Source organism: Lolium perenne, chromosome 7 (assembly GCF_019359855.2).
Source record: "Lolium perenne isolate Kyuss_39 chromosome 7, Kyuss_2.0, whole genome shotgun sequence".
NCBI classification, from domain to species: domain Eukaryota; kingdom Viridiplantae; phylum Streptophyta; class Magnoliopsida; order Poales; family Poaceae; genus Lolium; species Lolium perenne.
The window spans coordinates 56,231,218-56,255,132 of record NC_067250.2 but is presented as its reverse complement, the minus strand read 5'-3'; the positions used below and the strand labels follow the sequence as shown (position 1 = coordinate 56,255,132).

Sequence of the window (23,915 nt, the reverse complement as noted above, 5' to 3'; positions counted from 1 at the left end):
AAGTTTACCAACAGAATTCCTATAGTCGTGAACAAAGCACACACACCCAAAGACTTTGGGAGTAACAACAAAATCATTTGACTTCAAAAGAGACTCAGCGGGAGTTTTGTGGTGAAGAACACGAAGTGGCATACGATTTATCAAATAAGTTGCAGTTTTTACGGCCTCTCCCCAAAGAAACTTAGGAACATTCATCGTAAACATAAGAGAACGAGCGACCTCAAGTAAGTGCCTATTTTTACGTTCTGCAACTCCATTTTGTTCTGGAGTGTTAACACAAGTAGTTTGATGCTCGATGCCATTTGATATAAGGAAATTCTCAAATTCATGGTTAACATACTCTGTACCATTATCAGAACGTAATATTTTAATAGTAGTTCCGAACTGATTTTGAATGAGAGCAGAAAAAACATCACTTTTATGTTTAATTAGATAGAGCCAAGTAAAACGACTAAAACAATCAATAAAGGTAACGAACCACCTATGTCCAGATATGGATTGGACCTCACAAGGGCCCCAAACATCAGAATGAACCACTTCAAAAGGATTGTTACTTCTAAGACCCCTACTAGGATAAGTACCCCTTGTATGCTTGGCCAATTCACACGCGTCACATACAATGGATTCCTTAGGACATGACTTAAAAAGAGAAGGATAAATACGAGATAAAGCAGCAAAAGAGAGATGCCCAAGCCTACGATGGTGTAACATTAATTCTTGACATGGAGACATGCAAGTTGCAAGAGCAATTTCATCACTTCCTTCATCAAGGTAATAAAGCCCATCATGCACGGTCCCGGTCCCAAGAAGTCTCCCTGTTCCTAGCTCCTGAAAAGCACAATACGTAGGCTCAAACCAACCCCCACAATTTAGAGACTTACTAATAGAGCTAAAAGATAGAAGGTTAACAGGGAAATTGGGTACATGTAAAACTGGTGATAAAGATAGTGTTTTAGTGCACTGGATAGTTCCATGCCCTACTATAGGTGAGGTGGATCCATCAGCTACACGCACTTTGTCCTTACCGGAGCATGGTGTATAGGAAGTGAACAGATTAGATGCTCCAGTCATGTGATTAGTTGCCCCGGTGTCAATAATCCAAGATCTAGGCTGGGTTGAGGATACATGAAAACTGGAGTCAACTTTGGAAGAAGCTATGGAGGGAGATGGACTTTCTGAGAGTCTGAGCTTGGATTTGAACTCCTCAAGAGCATGGACATCTACCACTGGTACTTTACCCATAGTTGTTGTGCGATCGGCTTGATTGAACTTTAAACTCGAGCCTTGGACTCCCCCTGTCTGAGTTCTCCCCTTATTCCACCTAGGTGGATAGCGGTGTGATTTGTAACACTTCTCCTTTATATGCCCTGCATACTTGCAGTAGGCAGAGAACAATTTTCCATTATTTCGCTCTCTTTGAGAACTGAGTGTGTTGTTAGTTTGCAAAGGTACTTCAACAGAACCATCAATATTTTTGTTACTTTCCACCTTGAGATGAGCTAGTCTTGTTTCTTCCTCCACTACATTTGAGATAATATCATCTAGACTGGGCCATTCTGCATTAGAGAGGATAAGCTGACGACGACGAAGGTCAAATTCTTCATTTAAGCCATCTAAGAAAAGCTTGCTCACTATTGGCTCAAACCAAGCATGGTGAACAACAAGATCCCTCTTGTCAACAGGTTTAAATGGATGATAATAATGTAATGCTCCATACAACTTTCTCTTTTTCGCGAAAACGCAAAGCTTACGTTTCGATTCATTGATAGAAAAGGAGTTTACATTACAAGCCTAAGAAAAGGCCGAACGCCCACAGTACACACCCGACACTCAAACTAGACTACGACAAAAAGGCCGAAAATCCGTCGAGTGCTCCTCCAGGACGCTGCAGAGTGAGCTCCTCCGCAAGACAGAACCCTTGCCGATGAAAGTCGCAGTGCTTGTGCATCGTCGAAATTACCAAGAGCCTGCCAGCCGCAGCCAAGACGCGTACCACCTGAATCCCGCGAGCCCACCATGGCTCAGCTGGGAGCATTGCTGCTCCGGCCTCGACCCAGATCCAAGGAACACCGTCGGCGCAGCGGCTAGCTCCCGGCAACCTCGACAGACGTGCAAGCGTGCAGTCTTCAGCAGCCCGCCAACAAACACAGAGGCCAGCCCACCACTGCGCATCCAGAGGCATGCTCGCGCTATTCGAGGAAGATCCTCGTCGCGCAAGCCACCGCGATAGCACTCGAGAGGCCGGCGCGCTACCTGCATCGCAAGACACCTCCCATGTGGTCAGCGCTGAGATCCACGAGGAAGAACTACGGCCCGGACTCAAGTTCCCAAGACGACGCGTCCAAGGAGGGCACGACGTCCAAGACGCCGTCGTCGCCCGATTTGGCTAGCCAAATCTGAGGTTTTCACCCGGAGCATGAGACCCTAGGCAAGGGAGGTGCCGAAACTCCTCGATGACGCCACAAGAGGAAAACGACGCCCTCAGGCGTCGCCGTCACCGTCCCCGAAAGGCAGGGCTTTCGCCCAGAGCAAGGTTCCTCACCAGTGCAGGCACTGTCCATCCTTCGCCAAGACCTCGTGCGCTGACCCTTTTCTCTCAAAGCGCTAGCCTCGACAGCGCAACCCGCCGGCAGCACGTCCAGCGCGCCAGGTCGGGGGCAGTCATGCCCCCAAAGGGACAGGCCGCCTAAGAGGGGCACTACCGAGCCGCAAGCGGCGCAGGTGCCACCATGGGGTGGGCCGCTGCGGGACTGCACACATCCACCTCAGAGAGCATCGCCGGCCACCCAGCACCGTCAACCTTGTCACCAGCGCCGCCACGCCAAGATGGCATAGGGTTCTGCTCAACCCGGCCAGAGCAGCAGCACCATGCGCTCGGAGCCGAGGAGGACGGACAAGGAGGAGGTGCCTGGCCGCACCCAGGCGCAGGAGGGCAGAACGGCCAGGGCCCACCAAACCCAGATCGGGCCCGAAGGGCCCAGATCCGAGCCAGCAAGCCCGCGCCGCCATGGCGCCATCTCCCGCCCGCCAAGACCACCGCCGCCGCTGCCGTCGCCGTCGTCCCAGCGCCGTCGCCGCAATCCCCGCCGTCGCCGTCGTGGGCCACCCGAGGATACAGCTGCCGCGCCGCCGCCGCGCCGGACTTGGTGGCTGCCCGAGAGCAGCCGCCGCCTCCGGCCGCGGGGTCGCCGCCCGCCACGAAGCCTCCACGCTGCCGCTGAGGCAGCCGCGCCGCCGCGCGCCTCGTCAAGCGCGCCGCCCTCACCGGCCCCGCCGGCCCGCGCCAGGTCTTCCACGCGAGGGGGAGAGGAGTCCTCGCCGCCGCCAGCGCCCGGGCTTTGCCCAGCGACGCCCTCCGGCGGCGGCGAGGGGAGGGAGGAGCCGGGGGTAGGGGTCTGGGCCGGTGGTGGCTAGGGTTCCCTCCCGTCGCCCACGGGAGCGACGAGGGGGAACGAGTCGCACACTTTCTCACCTCGCCCGCATACTCTGTCACTGATCTTGAGCCTTGCCTTAAATTACTCATCTCATGAATAATACAATTAGCTTGCCTCTTGTTTGACTTCCCGGAAAAATGGCTTTCCAATGAGGTCCATACTCCTGCTACCGTTGCAATAGTCTCAACTTGTTCACGGACGATTGGGTCCATACTCCCCAACAACCATACAAGTATTCTATCATTGGCTTGCTTATTGCTAGTGTCAATTTCTTTCACCTCTGCTTTATCAGTAACAAGAAGGCTTTCATATCCATGAGAACTCAAAATTAATTGTGCGTGTCGAGCCCAACTAACGTAATTTTCTGGCCCTAGCAACTTCACTGGATTAGGCTCAAGTGTATGCTTTAAGGCTTCAGAGATTTGCTGCTGTTCAAACATTTTACTGAACATCTCATATAGCTTATTAATACTTGAGTCACCCATTTTGTCTTTACTTTTATCTCATCCAAGCCTCAACCAATATTCAGATCAGATAATAGCTACCAACAGGAAGCAAAATGCAGAGTTGTACCAGTACACGTACCAATCAGCTTGCAGTCTAGCAAACAAACTTGGATGCTAAATCTTTGCAAGAAACCACGTCTGCTTGGACAGGGAGGACAGGGACAGCTAGAGGCAGGTGCAGCTGCACTGAAGAGCTACTTCCCAGAGCAGCACGGCTTCCTCCGTCACAGCTTGCCGCAGCTTCGACGCCGCTCTGTGTAGCAGCTCGCGGACGACGACGTAGCGGCGTCACTCTGTACGGAAGCTCGCGGCGACGGCGATGCAGCGGCGGCGTTCTGTACGCTCGCGGGCGACGACGACGCAACAACGGCGGTCTGTGCAGCAGATCGCACTTCTCCACCAACAAATCACGGCGACACAGCACCGTAGAAGGACTAATTGCGGAAAAATCACGCCGAATCGGCCTGCTCTGATACCATATTGAGGATTTAGGGCTAATTTGTGTTAGAGCCAGAGTAGAGGAACATGTCGATGTGGGGAATTTCTGGGAGCTTCTCAACTCTGCTTCCCAGTTCTCCATTCATCTCTACTAGATTTAGATGTGCGCCACGCCTTGGCGCACGATCCCGTTAAACTCGTGCCAATGTACATTTTATCTAATAGGGATAAAAATTAACTTCTAACATAATAATATTTTTTAGATTTCACAAAACACTGCCATTAACATGAAATTAGGATAAATCACATGAAAGTACAAACAGAGCAGCAAACCAAGTGTACCAAATAGGTGAGCAATCTCATAGACAGATATATGGATAGAATCATTGTGTAGCTCGTCTGATACTTTTTTACTATGATAGGGCGCACACCTTGGCACGTGGCCCATATTTCGCATGGACGAACATTATGTCAAACACTTTTTTTTTTTTTTTGAACAGATGAGGCGCCGAAGGCGCCAAAATTTATTCAACTCATAGACAGTTTACAGCATGCAATACAACATCTGTGAATTTTATCTGCTGAACTGCAAAAATGATCGGACAATTCTGATTCCTATGAGCTGAACAAGAGCAACTGTAGATAGGCTGAGACAAAGATTGCCTTAGAGCCTGATGTGCACAATTATGGGCTACCCCATTTAATTCCCTGCTTATATGAAAAACCTGTGAATCTGAAAGTTTTGAAAACTGAGCAAGGTGCCAGCGAATCTCCCAAGGGACTTCCTTCAAATTGGACAAAGCCATAGCTGCAGCAGATGCTAGAGTGGAATTATCTGTGAGAAAAGTAGGACATTGAAAATTGAGCCTAGCTGCAATCATCACAGCTAATAGAAGAGCTTCTGCTTCAGCTTGAAGAACAGTTTCAGTATTTTGTGTTGAAGCCTGTATCATGAGCAAAGATGATGCCGAACCCTCTTGAATATGGCAGTACACTCCAATTCCAGTCGATGTTCCTGCAAGCAGACCAGAAACTTTTTTCGTCTTCCAAGCTGCATCGGAGTAAAGTCTTGTACCTGTAATATGACGATCAGTCTTGATAGTACTTCCTTGCCGAAGTAAATCAACCTGTTGTACATTAATGTTGGCCACCGGCTTGTGAGTTCTTGACTGATTAATTAGAGCCTCATTCCTGTCTTTTGTATCCTGCACAAAGTCAATCATCTCCAAATTGTTTTTGATTGCATTAGCCATAAGATGAACATGAGATGGGTGACCCGAAATTCTATTAAAAAGATTGTCATTTCTAGACTTCCAAAGACACCAAAGGAAAGTTAAAATGTTTTCAAGAGTAGCATGAGGATGATTCATTGTAAGCATATTAGAGATAATAGCAGTGATTGAAGCAGAATTTGAAATTAACACATCCACTTTAAGGTACCAAGGATGAGAGAACCAAGCAGCTCTAGCAAAGTTGCAAGAAAAGAAAAGATGCACATCTGTTTCCTCCGTACCACATCTGGAGCACAGCTTACTAATGTGCCTGGAATACTTACCTGCACGAGCACCAGATGGGATTGCCCTCCTAATAAGCCTCCAACCAAAAATTTGCACCCTCGGAGTAACCTGCTTGTTGGCCCAAATCTTTTTTAGAAGTTGTAGCATCAATTGGTTGACCTCTCTTGGCTTCGGTTCTCCCTGTTCCTGCAAATTTTGAAGACAGATTTTATATGCACTCCTAGTGCTACATTTCCCAGAGGGAGTGAGTTTCCAGCAGAGCATATCTTCTTCCTGAGCAGAGATAATTGGAGTGGTTATAATCTCAGCAGCTAAAGGTTGCTGGAAAAGAGCATTCACCAGATGTTCGTTCCAGTAGTTATGGTTAGGATACCAGAGATCTTTAACTTGAGCAGGGTAGACAAACCCTGGAGGCTGAGTGATCAAACCATCATAAATCTGATTCCAGCCTTTGAACCAAGGATTGCTCCAAAGAGAAATATTTCCCTTAGTGATTTGGTAGAAGGAGTTTTCTTTCAAAGTTGAGAGAATTTTGAGAACAGATGCCCAAAAAGCAGATTTAGGAGTATTTGGGTTTGGGCGCCAAATAGAGGAATCTGGGAAATACTTAGACTTGAGAACCGCATGAAGGAAGTCATCTGGCTTTTCAGCAATTCTCCAAGCCGCCATTAAAATAAGAGCCTGATTCATGGCTTGGAGATTCCTAATTCCTAATCCCCCTTCATTTTTAGGAGAGCAGATATCTTTCCAAGCTCTGAGACAAAGAGACTTAGAATTTGATTCTTCCCTTACTCCTGTCCACCAGAAATGTCTGATAATCGCCGTGAGTTTGGAAATGAATTTTTTTGAGAAGAGAATATTTGACATGTAGTAAACTGGTATGGAAGCAAAAACAGATTTGATAAGTTCAAGTCTAGCTGCATGCGAGAGCTTGTCAGCCTTGTAGGTATTGAGTTTGAATTTAAATTTATCAATAACAAAATTATAGGCTGATGCTCTATCTTTGGCAGGAAGAATAAGAGGATGTCCCAAGTGAGTAAAAGTGGTATTAATGATGGGAACCGGGAAGATTTGGGTAATGATTGTCAAACACTTTAAACTTAGAGAATAACAGAGATAGAAACCAATAAGAAATCATCATTTGTGTAACTTATATATAACCAGCTATTCATTTTGGTTACACAAAAGTGGCTTTTGTTACACAAAAGTGGTTTTTGTTGTCCTTTCTTTCTCCTTAATCTTTGCTTCATATTTGGTTTCTCCACTGAGAATCAAATTTGCAAAGTGATATTTGTCTGACCTGCCAAGTGATATTGGTACATTATACAAAAGGGGAAATACTTTTGTACACCCAGGCATGGGTGTGGGTGTTTCCTTCACCGTCCATTTATTCAGCTTCTAAACTTGTCTTACCATCTTGTTTCATAACCGAATATCATTTGACCATGAACATTGTATTGCACTGAAATTATATTATGCAATGGTGTGTTTAATGTGCAAAAAAGAATCACCTCTTCAAACTCAACCGGAGGTGCCGCCTCAAGCATACCTTTAGATCCAATCCAAGGTGGTGATTCCTACAGCAAGGCTCTCGTGACAGATCAGACGATAATAGACTTGCCATCGCCATACAAAATGCAAGAGGATATTTAGATCAAACAAAGTAACTCTTTATAACTAACACGTGAAGATCGAATCGGTGAAAATGTACCTAGGTCGAAAATGTACCTAGGTCCAACCTATCAGAGGAATAGTCGCAACAACAGCCTACACCAGCCCACAACCTAAAACAACGAAGATCAAATACATAAAGTTAGACGGTGTATATTTCTTAAGCACCTCTTTGTGATTTTCTCCACCTCATCTAGTTAGAGCAACGAAAATCAAGTCAGATTTTTGGTAAATCAAAGAGAAATTTGTAAATCAGCAACGGATTTGTTTCACCAGCTCATCAAGTTAGACATCAACGAAAGTCAAAGAGAAATCACACACTGTCAACAAATTCCTCTTCAGTTAAGATAAAAAACTAACGAAATGGAGGAGCTCATATGAGCTTGGAGCCATCTTAGCTTGTCCTTGGGCAGTGAAAAAATAACCATTGCCCTATAGGATTTAGTATTGTCTTCATCAACTCCTCCACCTTCACTCATCATTCCCTTAAACTAAGTTGTATGATCTATAGTAAATGAGAGACAAACATTACTTAACAACTATCAGAATAAATAGTTGGAACAACATAATGAATGTTAGTCTTAATCCTTCTAACATAGTAAGATGGCAATACTCTTAGTTATGTAATCAAATGAACTCAAATAATTCTAGAGAAAAGAAAATGAAGAAGCAGCCCCCTAATTAATCAAATATCAAAATTATGTGTTAAAAGTCATAATGTGCTCCTCGAGACATGGAAGATACCACAAGAAAAAAACGGACAAGGAAGTTAATAGAAGCCATCGCTGGACAGCAAATTTATCTTCCGTATTTCACTTATAACAAGTTCAGTCTAAATGCGAATGATGGAGGTAGTAAGGGTAATAGCTATGTGGATTTGAGGAGAAACTCCCTTACATATGGGAGATTTCATGCAAAAAAGTATGACCATTACCATCATTGTCACCACCATTACCATTGCCAGATAAATCATCACCACCTTCATCACCGTTGTTGTCATTGCCAGAATTTTCCTCTGTTCTATGTACTCGCTTGTCAATAACTCTGTACGCATCACCACCACCTAACATGGAAATCTTAATCAATTCAACGGTGTAAATGCTTTCATTATATTTTGCCGGAGGGAACTGATACGAGTAAGAGAATTAGCAATATTGTACTGACAATACCTCCATTACGTTTGCGTGAATTCGTCTTTGCTAGCTCAATGTGCAAACAATCACCATTCTTGGGATCAAAAACAGATCCCTAAAATGGAATGCATAATTGATTAGTTATAATGACAGTGAAGTATCAACACATATGGATATAGGTATGAAGTTAGAACGTAAATTTTATAAGCTCAGCGCAAGGTAATTTCTTGCTACTCTTGCATGCACTGAACTTGCAATTTATTATCGCAGACGTGTGTAAAGCTTATAGCCTACTTATATGGTTAGGTTTTCACTAACTTGATATACTACTGTGTAGTGGCCAAAAATAATGGAGAGTCATGGACGCATGATTTCATTCTATTTCACCTATGCATGTAAAGAAAGCATATGACTTGCACAACAAGCAGTGTCAATTTTTCACTTGGAATATGGATTTTAACAGTGACCAAAGCTAGCCTTGTGTTCATTGCATTAAGAACTGCTCCTAAATTTATGTTCGCATTACCACAGAGCAGAACCAGGAAAATGCGGAAGGAAATTGACTCGCACCAGAAAAATAGCAGGGCTTGTGGCACTCCGCAAAAGGCTGCAAAGAATTGTCTTGGGCGCGTGGATATTTGTGAGGCAGTCTGACCTGTTCACGACTGTCACCTCTTAGGCATGAGAGCAAACACATGAAGTCGGATGGATATACATGAAACAAAACCACACAGACAAGCAAGCAAAGCATCCTGAAGCGAGTCTAGAAGACAAGTTGGCATACCTCGGTGGGGAGAAAACACGAAATCCAGGCCCTATGAAGTTGGACGCTGCGGCCGGAGCTAAACTCAGATGGTGCAAATCTAAAGAAAAACAAAATCCGTAACCATCAGGCACCATAATGGAGCCATCTGCAAGGAAGGCCAAACAAAGAAAGTAAAAGAGGAAGCATACCTCACGAATCATGGAGCTTAGCAATTTATTTTATACAAAACCAAATACGAAATAAAAGCAAAAAAACTTGGTTCCTGTCTTCCTAGCTTCAAGAGAGCGTTGATATGTTTCTACATTCTTCTTTGACGGAAAAAATAAACAACCAAATTTAAAGATCATCAACTCTCGTTCTTCTGTCAGATGGCGATGCCCTGATAATATATAATTCTTTGAGCGCATAGGAACATCATCGAACGCCATAGAATCAGACTTAGATGGAGTATATTCTGATGTAAAAAAGAATAAAAGGTAGTAGATCAATGTGCAGTAATTACAAGGTAGAAACAAATTGATTTTAGTACAAAACTTAACCTGAAAAATCATCAACAGCAGATTTTACTGCAGATGTCTTTTGTGGTGTTCCACAACGTTCATATGTATCCTAAGAAACAGAAGTCAAGGCAAATAAATAAGCATTGAGAGCCTAACCGTACCTATAGTTTGCCAATCTCAACATAATGGTAAAATGGAAGACTAAACCAAAACTTATTTAACATCGACTTAAAGAATTTCAAAATACGAAGAAAAACCTATCTTATTTCATTCGGGGGTATAAACCATAAGCTGATAAAAAAATAGCACGTTCAAGGAGATCACGCAAGTGAAATAACTTGAGTTGATAGCAGTAAATTAGGATAAATGATACCACCAAATTAATGTAGAACCACATTTAACCTATCCGATCTGGAGGAAAACAATTCCTCCTTTTTTGGCCTGTCGGAGTACTCTCTTTTATCCTAAATCCACAACAATGATGGCACGCAATTTAAAACCCCACAAAAGGACTAAACAGTATGAATCTGAGTACAAGTATCACCTCCAGTATTTAAAAAAAATCCTATATCAGCAGACGGTAAATACTGGCTTTAGGGTAACCATATAGGAATATCTCTTAGTATGCAGACCATTGGAAAGAAACTTTGAAACATCTTTTCAATTCATGTTTATTTGCAGGGGGCAGAGGATTTCATGACATTTCATAGTTACTTATATGACTACATCATGTTAAATTATTACTACATTAAGCTTTGCTGCTAGATGCCGTTCTGATCAATAGGAAGCGTACCTCAATTTGATCACCAAAGATGTACGCAATGCCTGTGTTGATCATTTTGTAGTTGAAAATGGCAGATCATGTGTTTTCAAAGGCAAATGAATTGGACAAACAATAAATCTTACATACTTAATTGAGAGATAGGGAAAGCCTTAACTGGCCATAGACAACTAAATACGTAGTGTAGAGTGGATTGGTATATACATTCCGATCAGTGCTTATTTATACAATACTTCACTACTAACTAAGATGACGGGTGGACTCTCTATTTCAGAATTTTTCAAGGCATGTGAAGGTGGTGTAAGTGAAGCCAAGAGTGTTTTCTTCGGTTGCAACCACATTACATGGGCTGCAGAAAAAATTGCAGATAGAGTACTCAGTTCAAAGAAGTCATTCTAGCACAACCTGGTATATATATATATATATATTGGGCTCAAGATCTGATAGTACCTCGTATGTTAATTTCTCTTCCCTATTCCTGTATACATGGTTATGTGGTCACATTTCTTCAGCATCTGCATAATATAATCAACCATAGAGGAAATATGTATAACTTGATCGGCAGAAACAACGATATAATAGGAATTTGCTTGTCAAAATGGTTTTACCAGCATCAAAAGAGGAGGTGATTCTATCTGCTCCGCTATCTCCGACGATGGTGATCCCTGAATCAATTAGTGTTCTGTTTATGGCTTCTATATAATCAAGCACACCATTACCGGCACTCTAGATGCATGGAAAATTTCAGAGAAGACCAAATTTAAAAGTTAGGAAGAATGAAATACATCGCAAAGAGAATTGTTTGAACTGAAACTATTTAAAACAATGACAAATGTGTAGCCATAGGTCACAACAGATTTTATTCATCTAATAAATAAATAGCTGGAACTGTAAGTGTGTGCCTTAAATTTGGTGAAGCAGCTTTATACATGATATAATTGTACATATGTTATGATTTAAAAAAATCAAAATTTAAAGAAAACACTGCATTACTGAAAGGCACTCAAATTGCGCACTTTTATTGATTGGTACTTTATACTGGAGACCAATCCAAATTAAGAACCACCACCAATTTGTGTAAAGAAAGTAGAAGGTAAGATGAGAGGGCGAGTTGTACCTTCACAGGGATGCAAGAAGCACGAAGAGGACTCCGCACGAAGGAAGATCATGATAGGAACGTTGCCTAGGTCAAGGCAGCCATGGATTGACAAGCTATCACCAAGAGCTTAAGTTAATTGTAGTGGGAAAAGATGGAGAGATGAATCCTAACCCTGGGCTGAATATTAAAAAATGATGTGATAGCTGCCCTCTTCTTCAATTCCATATCGACTCTTCTTCACCAAACCAGCTCCGGCCTGCTGCCCTATAACCACGCAACTGATGCTCTGCAATTCCATATCATCAACAACAACTCGCAAACACTTGTCATAACAGTGGCCACACTGCAATTCACAAGACCTTGTATAAAAAACCAACAAAGGACGCACCTTCGTTTTCCCAGCTGAGCTAGGCAGCTGAGTGTGCCAACACAATAACCAGATCTCCACCCACCACAACTAGTGGCGTAGCTATGTAGCCGCCAGGAGGGGCCGCCGCCCCCCCAGCCCAAGAAAAATTTGCCTAATACCCCTTCATATTTGACAGTTTTTGGCTAAAAATAGTCTATATTTGGCCCATTTGCCCCCCCAACAGTGGCCCAAAGTGTCTCCCTGGCCCATTTGCCCCCCCAAATTTTGGCCCAAGCTCCGCCACTGACCACAACCACCACCATGAGGACCGCCAGAGCGAGTGCGGCGGCTTCCGCGAGGCCCGTGACGTGCGAGGCGCAGCAGCAGGCCACTTTGTTGCACACGCCCAGCGGCGAACTCCCATTCTCCTGGCTCGACCGCTAGCCCATGCAGCGCGCCCTCATCGAGTCCATGCGCGTCTTTAAGGGCCGCGCTGCTGGAGATGACGCCGGCGAGTTCCTGGTCGAGGACATCGAGCGGGCTCTGGCTGCCACGCTGGTGAGCTGATACCCCATCCTCGGCCGCCTCGCGATGTCTGACATCGGCGAGCTCATCGTGGACTGTACCGGCGAGGGCGTGTGGTTCGTGGAGGCCACCGCGTGCTGCACCCTGGAGGAGGTGGATTACCTCGAGTACCCACTCATGGCGTCCAAGGACGAGCTCCTGCCGCACCCCACTTACCCCACCGACGACCCCCTCGTCCCATGGCTTCTCCTCTGCGTGTCAACCGCTCGCCCCATGGCGTCTTCTTGCTGCTCACCTCGCGAGGCAACCATTGGTGTGGAGGCGGCCGGCGTAGCGCGATACCTGCTGGCGGCCGGCGGGATTTGGATAAGGATGCAGAGGATTTGGGGGAGACGAGAGGAACGAGGAGGGGATTGGAGACGACCAGGGCAGACCCGCATTTTCCCCTCCTCCGGAGCGGCGGGCGGCAAGGGAGGCGGAGCGGCGCCGCCGGGCGAGGGATTGGGGGAGGAGGCGCAGCAGCCGCCGCCTCTCACGAGGAAGAGGGAGAACGAAGCGGCACGGGCGTGGGTGTGGCTGGGGCGCTCGTTTCTCCTCGCACGACCGGGCCAGGCGGGCTTTACACGACCCATGGATAAAAAGTGGGTCTGCGGGAGGGCCTCAGCGCCCTGGACGAACGGCCGGCCGAGATCGCGCCACATCAGCTTGATCGGACGGCCGAAAATCCAAAGCGCTGTGAGAGCTCCATGGGGGTGCAGCAATCATACCGTGGGATATTATTAATTACATCTTACATTTTAGTCCCTAGATAGTTGTACAATTACAAAACACACCAACAATACTCACATACTCCTGCCATATACTCACACTCACTTGCCTAACCGACGCTTGTTCAGAAGCTGAAGCAAAATCTCATTGAACGTGTCCACCGGTCCGGGAAGGCAGAAGTGGAGACAGTCGCTCTGCAATCGCTCCGGCACGCCGCGCGCGAACGGGTCGCGGTGCATGTAGACGCCGGGGTGCCCATCCGGGCGCATCGTCGCCAGCTTGGTCACGTCTAGCACCTCAATCCTCGTTGCCCCACCGTTCCTCGTCGCCGCCGCGGCCGTCTCCTCTCTCACGATGCTTCGAAGCTCCGCCGGAATGACGCCCACCTCCGTCTCCCCTTCCATGTACGGCGTCTTCCTCGCGCACGTCGTGGGATCGTCCCAAGCTTTCTCGAAGTGCGACGGCGAGAAGGTCGACACCACCACGACGCGACCGGTCCGGCTACCGGAGCCGGCAAGGCGCTTTACGGACGTCCGGATGGCCTCCCGGTACGGCGACAAGAAGCCAATCTCGGTGTGGTTGAGGCCAGAGAGGAGGTGCGTCCCGAGCACCTCGCTGCCGTTGTAGTAGATGTTGGGCCTCCAGAACCAGTGGCCGGTGCTGACCACCGCCACGTCCATGCTCTCGGCGTCGGCCGACCACCGATCGGCGAGCTCGTTGAGGTACACTGTGCTGTAGGTCATGCTGTAGTTCTCCGACCTGCCCGTGGCCCGCGCCAGGAACGGCGCCCAGTAGGAGGACACTGTCACGTTGTGCGACGGGAACGCCCAGCGCCAGAACAAGCGGGTCCCGGGGTCCTGGTCGCGGTACACCATGCTGTACGGGAACGACGCGGCGAGGAGGCAGACGAGGGACTCGGCCTGGTTCCGCGCCATCGAGTCGCCGACGAAGGCGACGTGCTTGCCGCGGACGGCGGCGAGGAACGCTGCGGCGTCGAAGTCCGGGAGCTGGCACCCGGCGGCAGCTGAGGGCTGCCACCGCCAGTCGAGGTAACCACTGTCGGGACGCCCGTTGCGCACGCAGTTCTCGCTGTCCTTGACGTTGCACTCGGTGCCGTTGTACCGCCGGGCGTGCCCCGGCGACCACACCCACTGCCCCTCCGAGTAGTCGCAGCTGTACGCCGACACTCCTGCAACCAGCAAGCAAAAAACGTACTGCGTAGTAGCATCTAGCTTGTACCTTGATCACATACGCGCGCGCACACGTACCGTGATTATATGTGCTGCTGGTGATGTACTGGAACAGAGGCGAGACCACGGCCCTTCCGAGTTGGGAGCCGCGAAGGAGGTGGAGGATAGCCAGGCAGAGCACGGCGGAGAGGAGCGCTAGCCAGGCGAAGACGGCTCTGGGTCCAGGGCTGACGCTGCCGTGAGACGGCGACGGCGACGGCAACGGCTTCTGGCTGCACTGGTGCGGTGGCTGGTAAGCTCCCATGGTCTCCAGCGATCGGCACCACACGGCTGCCAAACAGTGGGAGTCTTGTTTTCCGGGTAGGTCTATGTACACAAGAGATGTTGCACACGAGAAAGAATAGCAATCTCCATCTGCATACACTGTGCGGTCAATCGCGGACTAATTAACTGAGCCTTAATGGTTCTCGAGAGTAATGCCGTACGCCCGTACCTATGGTCAATGCCCCACTCATCGTGCCTCGGAAACCGGTTTATATCACTAGTCTTGTGGCTGGGGACTGGAGGGTCGTGGTGTGTTGCAGATCTCCAAACGGGCGAATCCAGCACCGCCGCAAACGTGCATATGCATAATCTGCAAAAAGTTTAGAATTCCAGCTTTGCTAAAAATAATATTGTTTCTACACCATGTGATCCTTCTGTAATCTTTGATCATCTGCATCGTTTGATTTTCTCCAAGTATTTATCGCTAGATACCTGCATTTGTTATGAGAATACACAACTTATGGATGAACTCACAATATACTGGGCTTCTAAATTTATTCGCTCATTTTATCACTTATTGCCAATGGGGGAAAGAAAGTTTAGTAGGTTTAAGGAAAATATTATAATTAAGTGTGGTTTGTGCTTCAGTATGTTTCCTCTCATCCATTCCTTCTTTGTTTAGTGTTTTGTATGGTTGAATATATAGGGGAAACTCCACCAAAGATTAATCTTATCAATGTATGCAACGAAATTCAAAATTATCACACGTGCATGTAGTGTGGATGAGTTTCCTTCATATAGGGTGGTTCTACTCACAACACTTGCGTTGGTTGTAGTTGATGTGAGCGGTGGCGGAGCCAGACCCCAGGCTGCACGGGCCTTGACCTGGGACGTGGGCCAAAAACTTAGGCTTAACTGTAGTAAAATTCACACTGTAGCGAGCACTGTAGCTACTGTAGCAAAGGATGACCCGGGGCGTTGCTGGATCCTGGCTCGGCAACTGGATGTGATCAGTGTAATTGGTTTTAATATGTGCTAGTAGTTTTGTGCTGTTTGACCATATCTAATACAAATTTTTGTAGACAATTTATGCTCAGATAAGTTGCATATGTGTTTCCAAATTCAATATATAAACCTTTTTTTGTTGAGATTGTCTTAAATTACAAAATCTGGGGAGACTTAAAGTGCTTGGATCCCCTTGTGTTGTTTCTTTGTTTGATGACAGACTCTATGATGAACACATGTCGCTGGTAAGACAATACTGGTAACATACCATATTTCGGTACGCCAACGGTATTTATGCAAATACCGGTGGCGTAGAATTTTTTTAGGTGCGCCGTCATTCTTTTTGCCTATAGGCTATTTCTTACTATTATGAGGCTCGACCCTATTAATCGCCCAACAACCATGGGGATTGTTGAAGGAGGATTTTTAATCAATTCAATGAACACGGACAATATAGAGAGAACGCGAAGGTGTGTACATCAGGAATTATAATCTGGTGGATGCTGGATATCTTTAGGCTGTTCGAGGAAGGAAAGAGAGTGCCAAAACCATGAAGGATCACTTAAATTCTCAAACCTTCTAATGCCTTGATGTTTCTTCATGTTTGCTTATTAGTTGAAGTATGTGCTACTAGCATGGACGATGGTGCCAATGCTTGGGTACAATATACGTAGTGCTGCCACGGAGATGGCAGTGGAGATGCCCTAAAGTCTCTTAAAAAAGAAGTACACAATCAACTGCATATTGTACACTACCTCATTTTGTCATAAACCATCGAACATGCATGACCTGATAATCGACAGACGCCCTAATAAAAAGATAACACCAAAAGCTAAGGTGCACATCCTCAACTGGGGTCCAGAAGAAGTTGGAAAATGACTGCAATACACTAATACAGCACGGTAAAGAATCCAAATGTTGATATATCTCTATATACGTACATACTGTATTTATTTAGCTGCAGAAAACGCGCAGTGCAACTAAGGACTCCTTGGTCTGACTGAATTATGCCTACCCAGGACATACCATCGTACTAGTACAAAATAGCCAGGCTTCTCGTTTGCCAGCCTAAGGAAGAACGGTTCTCACAACCTTCCTGTCCACCCCAAAAGACTGCATCATGGGAAAGAGACAATCAGTTACATGTGTTATCCGACACAATTCTGAAGGTTACTTAAAGCTGATACTATGTTATCACACCGAGCTATACTACAAGGGCCAAGTCCAATTAGTGTCAGTGTGATTTTAAAATTTTGAATAGGATTTTGATTTACATGGTCTCAGTGAACTAGGTTTTGTAAATTTGTACGGATGCAAAGAAAAATACTGAAGCATTTCATCCTTGGCATGTGCATACCTCCAGGCCGCAGTCGTTGACATACACATTTTTGAACAGCTCGGATTCGTCAGGCATTGGGCTTTCCTGCAGGTATTGAATTGTGCAAGAGGCACTCATAAGCACAATTATTATTTCGAACAAATGAAAAGAGCTTTTAAGACATCTAGCTACATCTCAGACCTTTGCTTTGGCAATTGCAGTGTCAACTTCCTTCCTAATTTCCTTCTCCATGTCCTAAAAGAGAGAATAGATTGTCATGGTGAAAAAAGAATATTCAGCTACAGTACTTAAGACTTTCTCTGTATTTTCCATCCACCAAATCATATATCATTCTGGGTATTATGCTGTCAGATTCCCTTTTTTCTAGTTACAATGCATACCTTGAGCTCCTGGGCTGTTGCCAAGTCATGGGCCAATATCAGCTTCCTGACCCGCTCAATCGGATCACGTTCCTGATACATAAAGGTAAACAACTAATATTGTCAATCTTTTGGTAGGTGGTGGAACATAAAAATTTCAAGCATAGTAACAGCCATCGTAACCTGTCTTATTCCTGCAATCTCATCTCTAGTGCGGTAAGTGCTGCCTGGATCCGACATAGAATGGCCATGGTATCTGTATGTGTCCATCTCAAGAATCTGAAACACCAGGTGAACACGCAAGAACATGTTACCCAGAAGCTATTCGTAACCAAAGTGAACATTATATAAAGTATGATATGTGTTGTGTGTAAGTGTAAATGAGAAACTTGAGACTTGAAAGCACGCCGACTACTGATTACTCTCTTAGTACACAAGATCACGGGTACAAAATAAGCACTTAACAGAAAAGGAAGAAGAGATTCAGTTGTTAAAATCTGTAGCAAAGGTTGTTAAAACCAGGATAATAGAAGACATGGCTACACGTCCTCCTCCTGAAGTTTACTGAACAGCAATACGAAGTGAGCAATATCTGAATGAAAATGGCCTGCTGCTCGTAATGCGTCAGCAAAAGCCTTCAACAATACCTAAAGTTCACCATTTAATCTAGTAAGTATAGCATTGCTGAAGCAGGGCAGCAACCAATATTAAGCTAGCACAGGAAAAGATACACGAAGAATCAAAAAATAACATCTAGGTGTTGAATCCATGGAACAGAGGAATGATAAATAAGCCAACAACAAGCAGAGTATTCCGACCCAACCCATCACTGACGGATCCCGAAAAGGATAGAAAGTGTCCAAGTTATCTGAATACGTACGATTGGTCCATTCTGAAGAACATGTTCTTTGGCAAATTTACAGGCTTGCTTGACCGCGAGGAAATCCATCCCATCAACCTGCATCGAACAGAAACCATCACACCATCACCAATATGCAGTCCGTTTGTTATGCACATCAACTGTGAGATGAGCCAAACTGACGAGGATGATCCAACTCTGTACCTTGAGCCCGGGCACATAGTCCCCGCGCGTGTAGTAGGCCGCGCTCTTGGAGGCCCTCCACTCGGCCGTCCCCATCCCATCTGCACGTATTAATCGAACACACTGATATAGAATTGATCTGAAATTGCACTGACCCTCTGAACTCTGAATTCAGAAGAACTCACAGTGGTTGTTCTCGCAGACGAGTATGACGGGCAGCTTCCAGAGCGCGGCCATGTTGAGCGCCTCGAAGAGCTGGCCCTGGTTAGCAGCACCATCCCCATACAGATCAAACGTGACCGTCCCTTCCTTCCTGTACCTCTGCGCGAAGGCGAGGCCGCACCCGAGCGGCACCTGGGCGCCGACGATGCCATGCCCGCCAAAGAAGCCGGCGTCCTTCTTGTAGAAGTGCATGGACCCGCCCTTGCCCCTGGAGCAGCCGTCGACGCGGCCCATGAGCTCCGCGAAGGCGGCCACGAGGGTGCCCCCGCGGGCCAGGTAGAGGCAGTGGTCGCGGTAGGCGGTGATGATGGCGTCGCGGCGCGTGATGGCCGCCTCCATGCCGACCGCGACCGCCTCCTGCCCGTCGTAGAGGTGGCAGAAGCCCCGGATGAGCTTCGCCTTGTAGAGCGAGTCGGCGGCGATCTCGGCGCGCCGCATGAGCGCCATGGTGCGGAAGGTGGCGAGCAGCTCGGCGGGGGTGGTGGCGACGGTGCGGGAGGGCGGGTCGATGTTGTGGGGGAAGAAGGGGAGGGAGGTCTCGATGGTGAGCGGTGAGGTCGAGTCGGAGGCTGCTCGTGCGAGGGGTAGCAGCGGCGCCACGCGTTGCGCGGCGGTGGGGTTGAGGCGGCGGAGGATCGCCGCGGCCATGGTGGTGGGTTGGAGGCGGCGAAGGCGCTCGGGGTCTGGAGGAGGAGGCGCAGCGGCGATCGAGCTTGGACTCTGGAGTAGGCAGAAGCAAAGCAGAGTGTTGCCGATCGACGAAGGTGGTTGGGGAGACGGGGAGGGAGATTTGGGCGAGGTGGCAGGGCGCGTGGCGCCGCCGCGTGGTGTGGTTTCTAGGCGCCGTGTCCTGTGGTGCCGTGGCGCCAAATAACTTGGCGTTTTATTTTCTCCGTTCGACGGCCCGACTTTGCGCCGGATCAACTTCACTTGATCCTTTCGTTTCTGACCAACACCTTGGTTCTTCGACTTTCTGAAGAATCAAACGGATGCCCGTGAGTGGCGACAATTTAGCAGGGACTAAAGAAACCAACGGAAGTTCACAGGTGTCCCGCCGTTAAAGTGACCAGAGAGTTCCAAGAGCGACACATGGTCGTTCTCAGTTGGCCTCCGGCCAGAGGTCGCTCTCAAGCTGCCAACACCTGTCGTCGCATCATTTGGCTGAATGCGTTTTCTCCCACCCAGTGACGGTCTCTTCTCATCAAGCAGGTGGAGCTCCGCCGCGGCTGTTCATCCTCATACACCTCGCTAACATGTTGTTGTCTTTCTTCGTTAAGACCGACTGTCAGATCACCGTGAGTACCTCCTAACCCGACAGGGATTCAGTGACATTCAAACACCATGGCACAACGTGCCATAATCTCTCATCCACCCTACACTCTTCATCTAACGGCTGCAATCAATCGATCTGAAAATTTTGCCAAATTTGTTTTTTTGCTGCGCCCAAAATACAAAGTATTTTTGATTGAAATTTTCCGTAATTACAACATGATTCGTTGGCAACATGTAAATTTTTTATTTTGATTTTTTTGATGATTTTCAAAAATATTTTGAAAATCATCAAAAAAATCAAATTAAAAAATTTACATGTTGCCAACGAATCATGTTGTAATTATGAAAAATTTCAATCAAAAATACTTTATAGTTTGGTCGCAGCAAAAAAACAAATTTGGTAAAATTTTCAGATCGGTTGATTGCAACCGTTAGATGAAGAGTGTAGGGTGGATGGGAGGTCATGGCACAACGTGCCATGGTGTTTGAATGTCACTGAATCCCTGTCCCTCCTAACCCTAGTTTAAATCTAAACTATGGTAGCTGCTATCTGTAAGGCTATAGTAGCTTAACTTAATTCATGGTTCGAGCTGCTAATTTTGCTTAGTTCTTGCATTGATCTGAAAATCTATAGTAGTTCAGCTTATTTCTTGCTTCGATATGTAGGGGTAGAATATTTTACTTAGTTCTTGCTTCGATTTGTATTCGTAAAGTGGTTTTGCTTAGTTTTGCTTTGACCTGTAAGTCCAGAGTGGATTGCTAGGATTTCGAGTCGGTGTATTTGCGTCGAACACTTGGTCTTGTGTTCTTCTAAGTTGCGTAGTCCACGTATAAGTGCAATAGTTGGTACGAGGATTGGTTGTACGACATGTGTAACTTCTCCTTGTACCAGCTTCTGAAAGGATCGTATGGGCACTTAGAGGGGCTGAATAGGTGCTAATCAATTTTTTTGTAATTTTTTTTCAATTTAGGCTTGACATAAAGGTAAATTCTCTAGATATGCAACTATATGAATTTTCCTATGTAACAAGATGAAAGCAAACTACACAAGGAACAAGATACAAGTAGTAAAGTGCGGTAAAGGATAGAAGTAACCCAGGTGAAGCACACGGAGATATAAAGGTATGATTCCCGTGGGTCCATCCTTTTTAGGAGAAATATGTCTATGTTGGAAGAGTGTTGTGCTACGAAGGCCAACCAATGCCACAAATGCCTCACCCTATTGAGCAAACCACAAAGGTTAACTCATGATCCACCAAGTGGTAGTCTTCAAGGTGGCAACCGACACCTTTACACAAAGGTTGGGACGCATCTACAACTTAATCGGAGGCTCCCAACAACCGACCATGGTGCTTTTACAACACAAAGCAAAGTCTGAGGGCGATTTCTCACAAAGCTAGGATTTCACAACATGAATCTTCTTGAAATTGTTGGGATAGTCAAATCCCTTTGGTGGAAGTATAGATCTAGGGTTCCTCCCTTGATTCCGGAGAGGGATACAAGATTGAGTGGCTAGGGACGGAGATCTATGAGCTTCGATCTTTGGAACAATGGAGGAGAGAGAGTAGAAGTCGCAACCTTTATTTGAGAAGAATGGTGCTATTTATACCCCCACAATAAATGTAGACGTTGTTGGCCAACTGGGTCCGGAGTCTCCGGTCCGCCAAATCACTTAGAACGGAGACTCTGGTCTAGGGGACCGAAGTATCCGGTCCTAGGCAACTAATACTGCCTAAACTAGAGTCTCCGGAAGAGTCCCCGGTCTAACCAGAAAAGATTCTGGACCCCCATACCGAGAGTGGGGCACACGGGCCAAAAGCTCACAATCGGGAGTCCGGGGGTCTTCCAAAAAAAAAATCACGCCCCAACCCCCCTTACAGAGAGCGAGGCATACGACCCAAATCAATGCTAGAGATCGGGAGTCCGAGGACTTCACCGGAGTCTCCGGTCCTAGGGGACGGAGTCTCCGATGATGGCAGGTTCGGAGTCTCCAGTCTGAAAACCTGCAACATCCACAATTATTGTGGTTCTCTCAACCACAATTCATCGCCAACCCCTACACTTGAACTTGAGCACCTGTAGACACTTCACCACAAAGCTACGGGCACCGTCATCTTCTTTTCACTTTTGAGGGGTCGACAACTGAGACATGCTTATCTGAAAGTTCAGAGATGGTAAACCTAGAGGGGGGTGAATAGGTTTCTACAAATTTTAATTCTTTCTTTGCAATATTAGGCTTTGCGGAATATAAAGGTGAGCCTAATGCAAACTAGGTGAGGCAACCTATATGATGATACAAGTAACTCAAGCACGAAGGCTCTCACAGGCAGTTATATCACAAGTAAGGAGTTCGGTTAGAGATAACCGATAGCACGCGGAGACGAGAGTTTATTCTTGTGTTTCCTTCCTTTGCAAGAAGGTACGTCACGTTTGGAGGGGTGGAGGTCCACGAAGGATTCCCTAACGCCACGAAGGCTCCCCTATTCTCCGGAGCCTATCCCACGAAGGAATAGCTCATTCACTTGTGGTAGACTTTGAGGTAGCCTCCAAACCTTCACAATCTTGTCAGGAGCGAATCCATAGCCCGGATGATTCCGGACCACTCTTGCCCACCTAGGGTTTCCAAGGAACCCTAGAGAGCAAGTATCTTGATGAATACAAGGGGGAACAAGATTTTGCTTGGTGGAACTATAGATCAAGATCTCCTCTAGCTTTTCCCCGGAGGGATTTGAGTTTGGGTCGAGGAGGAGGGAGATCTGGAGGATTTGGAGCTCAACAATGGAGTATGAGAGAGAGAGAAATGTCTTAGTCTTTTGCACTGGTCACCTTACCCCTTCAAGGAAGAAGAAGGGGCTTATATAGTCATCCCGGAAAAGTAGCCGTTTTCCACTTCAGATTCGAGTCATCCGGTTGCTGACCCGATGGTACCGGGCCACATACCAGACAGCCCGGCAGCAGCACCCGGTACACCGGGCTGGCTGCCAACCTTTTCGGCAACAGCACCCGATGGACCGGGCTGAGTACCGAGCTGCCCGGCAACAACACTCGGTCTGCCGGGCTGTGTGCCGAATCTTCCTGGAGCTTCGGAACATCTTCTTCTCCTCGGCATTTCTTCCTCTCAGCATTTTTGGTGTGAAGATTATGTGTTCGTGTGACTTTGGTGAACTCCTCCTTAGAGACAAATGGCCAACACAACGTCACAAGTTGAGAACAACAATTGGGGGGTCTCTCATCACCTCTTATCCTTGTATCCCGAGTGAAAATTTTGTCGCCGCCTTGCATTCTCATATGTGAACTAAAACCTGTGTATATACTCATAGATAACATTAGTCCACACAATAGCAACGGTGTCATTGTTAACCAAAATAATGGTTAAGGGTAAAATACCCTTACATTATCAAAGATAGAATCAAGAACACATAAGCACACAATAAAATATCATAATGTTGTTAAAAACACACAAAACAACATTACGGGAGAAATGCCCTTTCAACTTCACACTTTTACATGGTTGCGTGTATAGAAGATTAATATTGTCTTATGTTCATAGTGTTTGTGTCTTATGTTGATAGTTTTTGTACAGAAGGTGTTTGCTAGTTTCATGAAGCTTGTTAGCATGCTTGCTTTCTTACCATTCACAATGATGTTCTTGCACTATGGTACTTTGATTATCTCTATAGGACACGGCCTCCCCTGATCTGTTGGCAAACTCTGCTGCCGGCTTAGCCTCTCCGG

General features: G+C 46.5%; 2 protein-coding genes and 2 long non-coding RNA genes across 32 annotated transcripts; all 4 read right to left on the bottom strand.

Annotated features, from left to right (window-relative positions):
- Positions 1 to 443: 443 nt before the first annotated feature.
- On the bottom strand, positions 444 to 2,117 carry LOC127317431 (uncharacterized). The gene is made up of 2 exons (XR_011748091.1): positions 1,026 to 2,117; positions 444 to 828 (listed from the first exon to the last, which is right to left on the bottom strand). It is a non-coding gene; the product is annotated as an uncharacterized lncRNA (long non-coding RNA).
- A 4,897-nt stretch (positions 2,118 to 7,014) lies between these two features.
- LOC127317432 (uncharacterized) lies at positions 7,015 to 12,303 on the bottom strand. 29 transcript variants are annotated; one of them, XR_011748055.1, is made up of 13 exons: positions 12,234 to 12,303; positions 12,017 to 12,131; positions 11,864 to 11,929; positions 11,355 to 11,472; positions 11,197 to 11,261; positions 10,005 to 11,095; positions 9,654 to 9,919; positions 9,484 to 9,562; positions 9,270 to 9,354; positions 8,736 to 8,814; positions 7,607 to 8,629; positions 7,407 to 7,511; positions 7,015 to 7,195 (listed from the first exon to the last, which is right to left on the bottom strand). It is a non-coding gene; the product is annotated as an uncharacterized lncRNA (long non-coding RNA). The 29 variants fall into 29 exon arrangements; XR_011748053.1 differs by having other exon boundaries at positions 7,407 to 7,472; XR_011748052.1 differs by having other exon boundaries at positions 7,624 to 8,629.
- Positions 12,304 to 13,566: 1,263 nt separating this feature from the next.
- Positions 13,567 to 15,339, bottom strand: LOC127313201 (xyloglucan O-acetyltransferase 1-like). Its single transcript, XM_051343755.2, has 2 exons — positions 14,756 to 15,339; positions 13,567 to 14,676 (listed from the first exon to the last, which is right to left on the bottom strand). Exons 1-2 carry the CDS (start codon positions 14,979 to 14,981, stop codon positions 13,589 to 13,591), a joined length of 1,314 nt encoding a protein of 437 aa, XP_051199715.1. The 5' UTR covers positions 14,982 to 15,339; the 3' UTR covers positions 13,567 to 13,588.
- A 1,321-nt stretch (positions 15,340 to 16,660) lies between these two features.
- On the bottom strand, positions 16,661 to 19,705 carry LOC127317433 (pyruvate dehydrogenase E1 component subunit alpha-2, mitochondrial). The gene is made up of 8 exons (XM_051347993.1): positions 18,872 to 19,705; positions 18,708 to 18,787; positions 18,525 to 18,602; positions 17,828 to 17,923; positions 17,666 to 17,737; positions 17,466 to 17,519; positions 17,304 to 17,369; positions 16,661 to 17,059 (listed from the first exon to the last, which is right to left on the bottom strand). Exons 1-8 carry the CDS (start codon positions 19,554 to 19,556, stop codon positions 17,015 to 17,017), a joined length of 1,176 nt encoding a protein of 391 aa, XP_051203953.1. The 5' UTR covers positions 19,557 to 19,705; the 3' UTR covers positions 16,661 to 17,014.
- Positions 19,706 to 23,915: the final 4,210 nt, after the last annotated feature.

What these genes read in the sequence shown, in the direction of transcription:
- LOC127317433 (XM_051347993.1), bottom strand. Translation starts at nt 19,556, where the DNA reads ATGGCCGCGGCGATCCTCCGCCGCCTCAACCCCACCGCCGCGCAACGC. An exon ending in CAACAGCCCAGGAGCTCAAG is followed by an intron (nt 17,520 to 17,665) that starts GTATGCATTGTA and finishes TCTCTCTTTTAG; the next exon opens with GACATGGAGAAGGAAATTAG. An exon ending in CTGCAATTGCCAAAGCAAAG is followed by an intron (nt 17,370 to 17,465) that starts GTCTGAGATGTA and finishes CAATACCTGCAG; the next exon opens with GAAAGCCCAATGCCTGACGA.
- LOC127313201 (XM_051343755.2), bottom strand. Translation starts at nt 14,981, where the DNA reads ATGGGAGCTTACCAGCCACCGCACCAGTGCAGCCAGAAGCCGTTGCCG. An exon ending in CAGCAGCACATATAATCACG is followed by an intron (nt 14,677 to 14,755) that starts GTACGTGTGCGC and finishes TGCTGGTTGCAG; the next exon opens with GAGTGTCGGCGTACAGCTGC.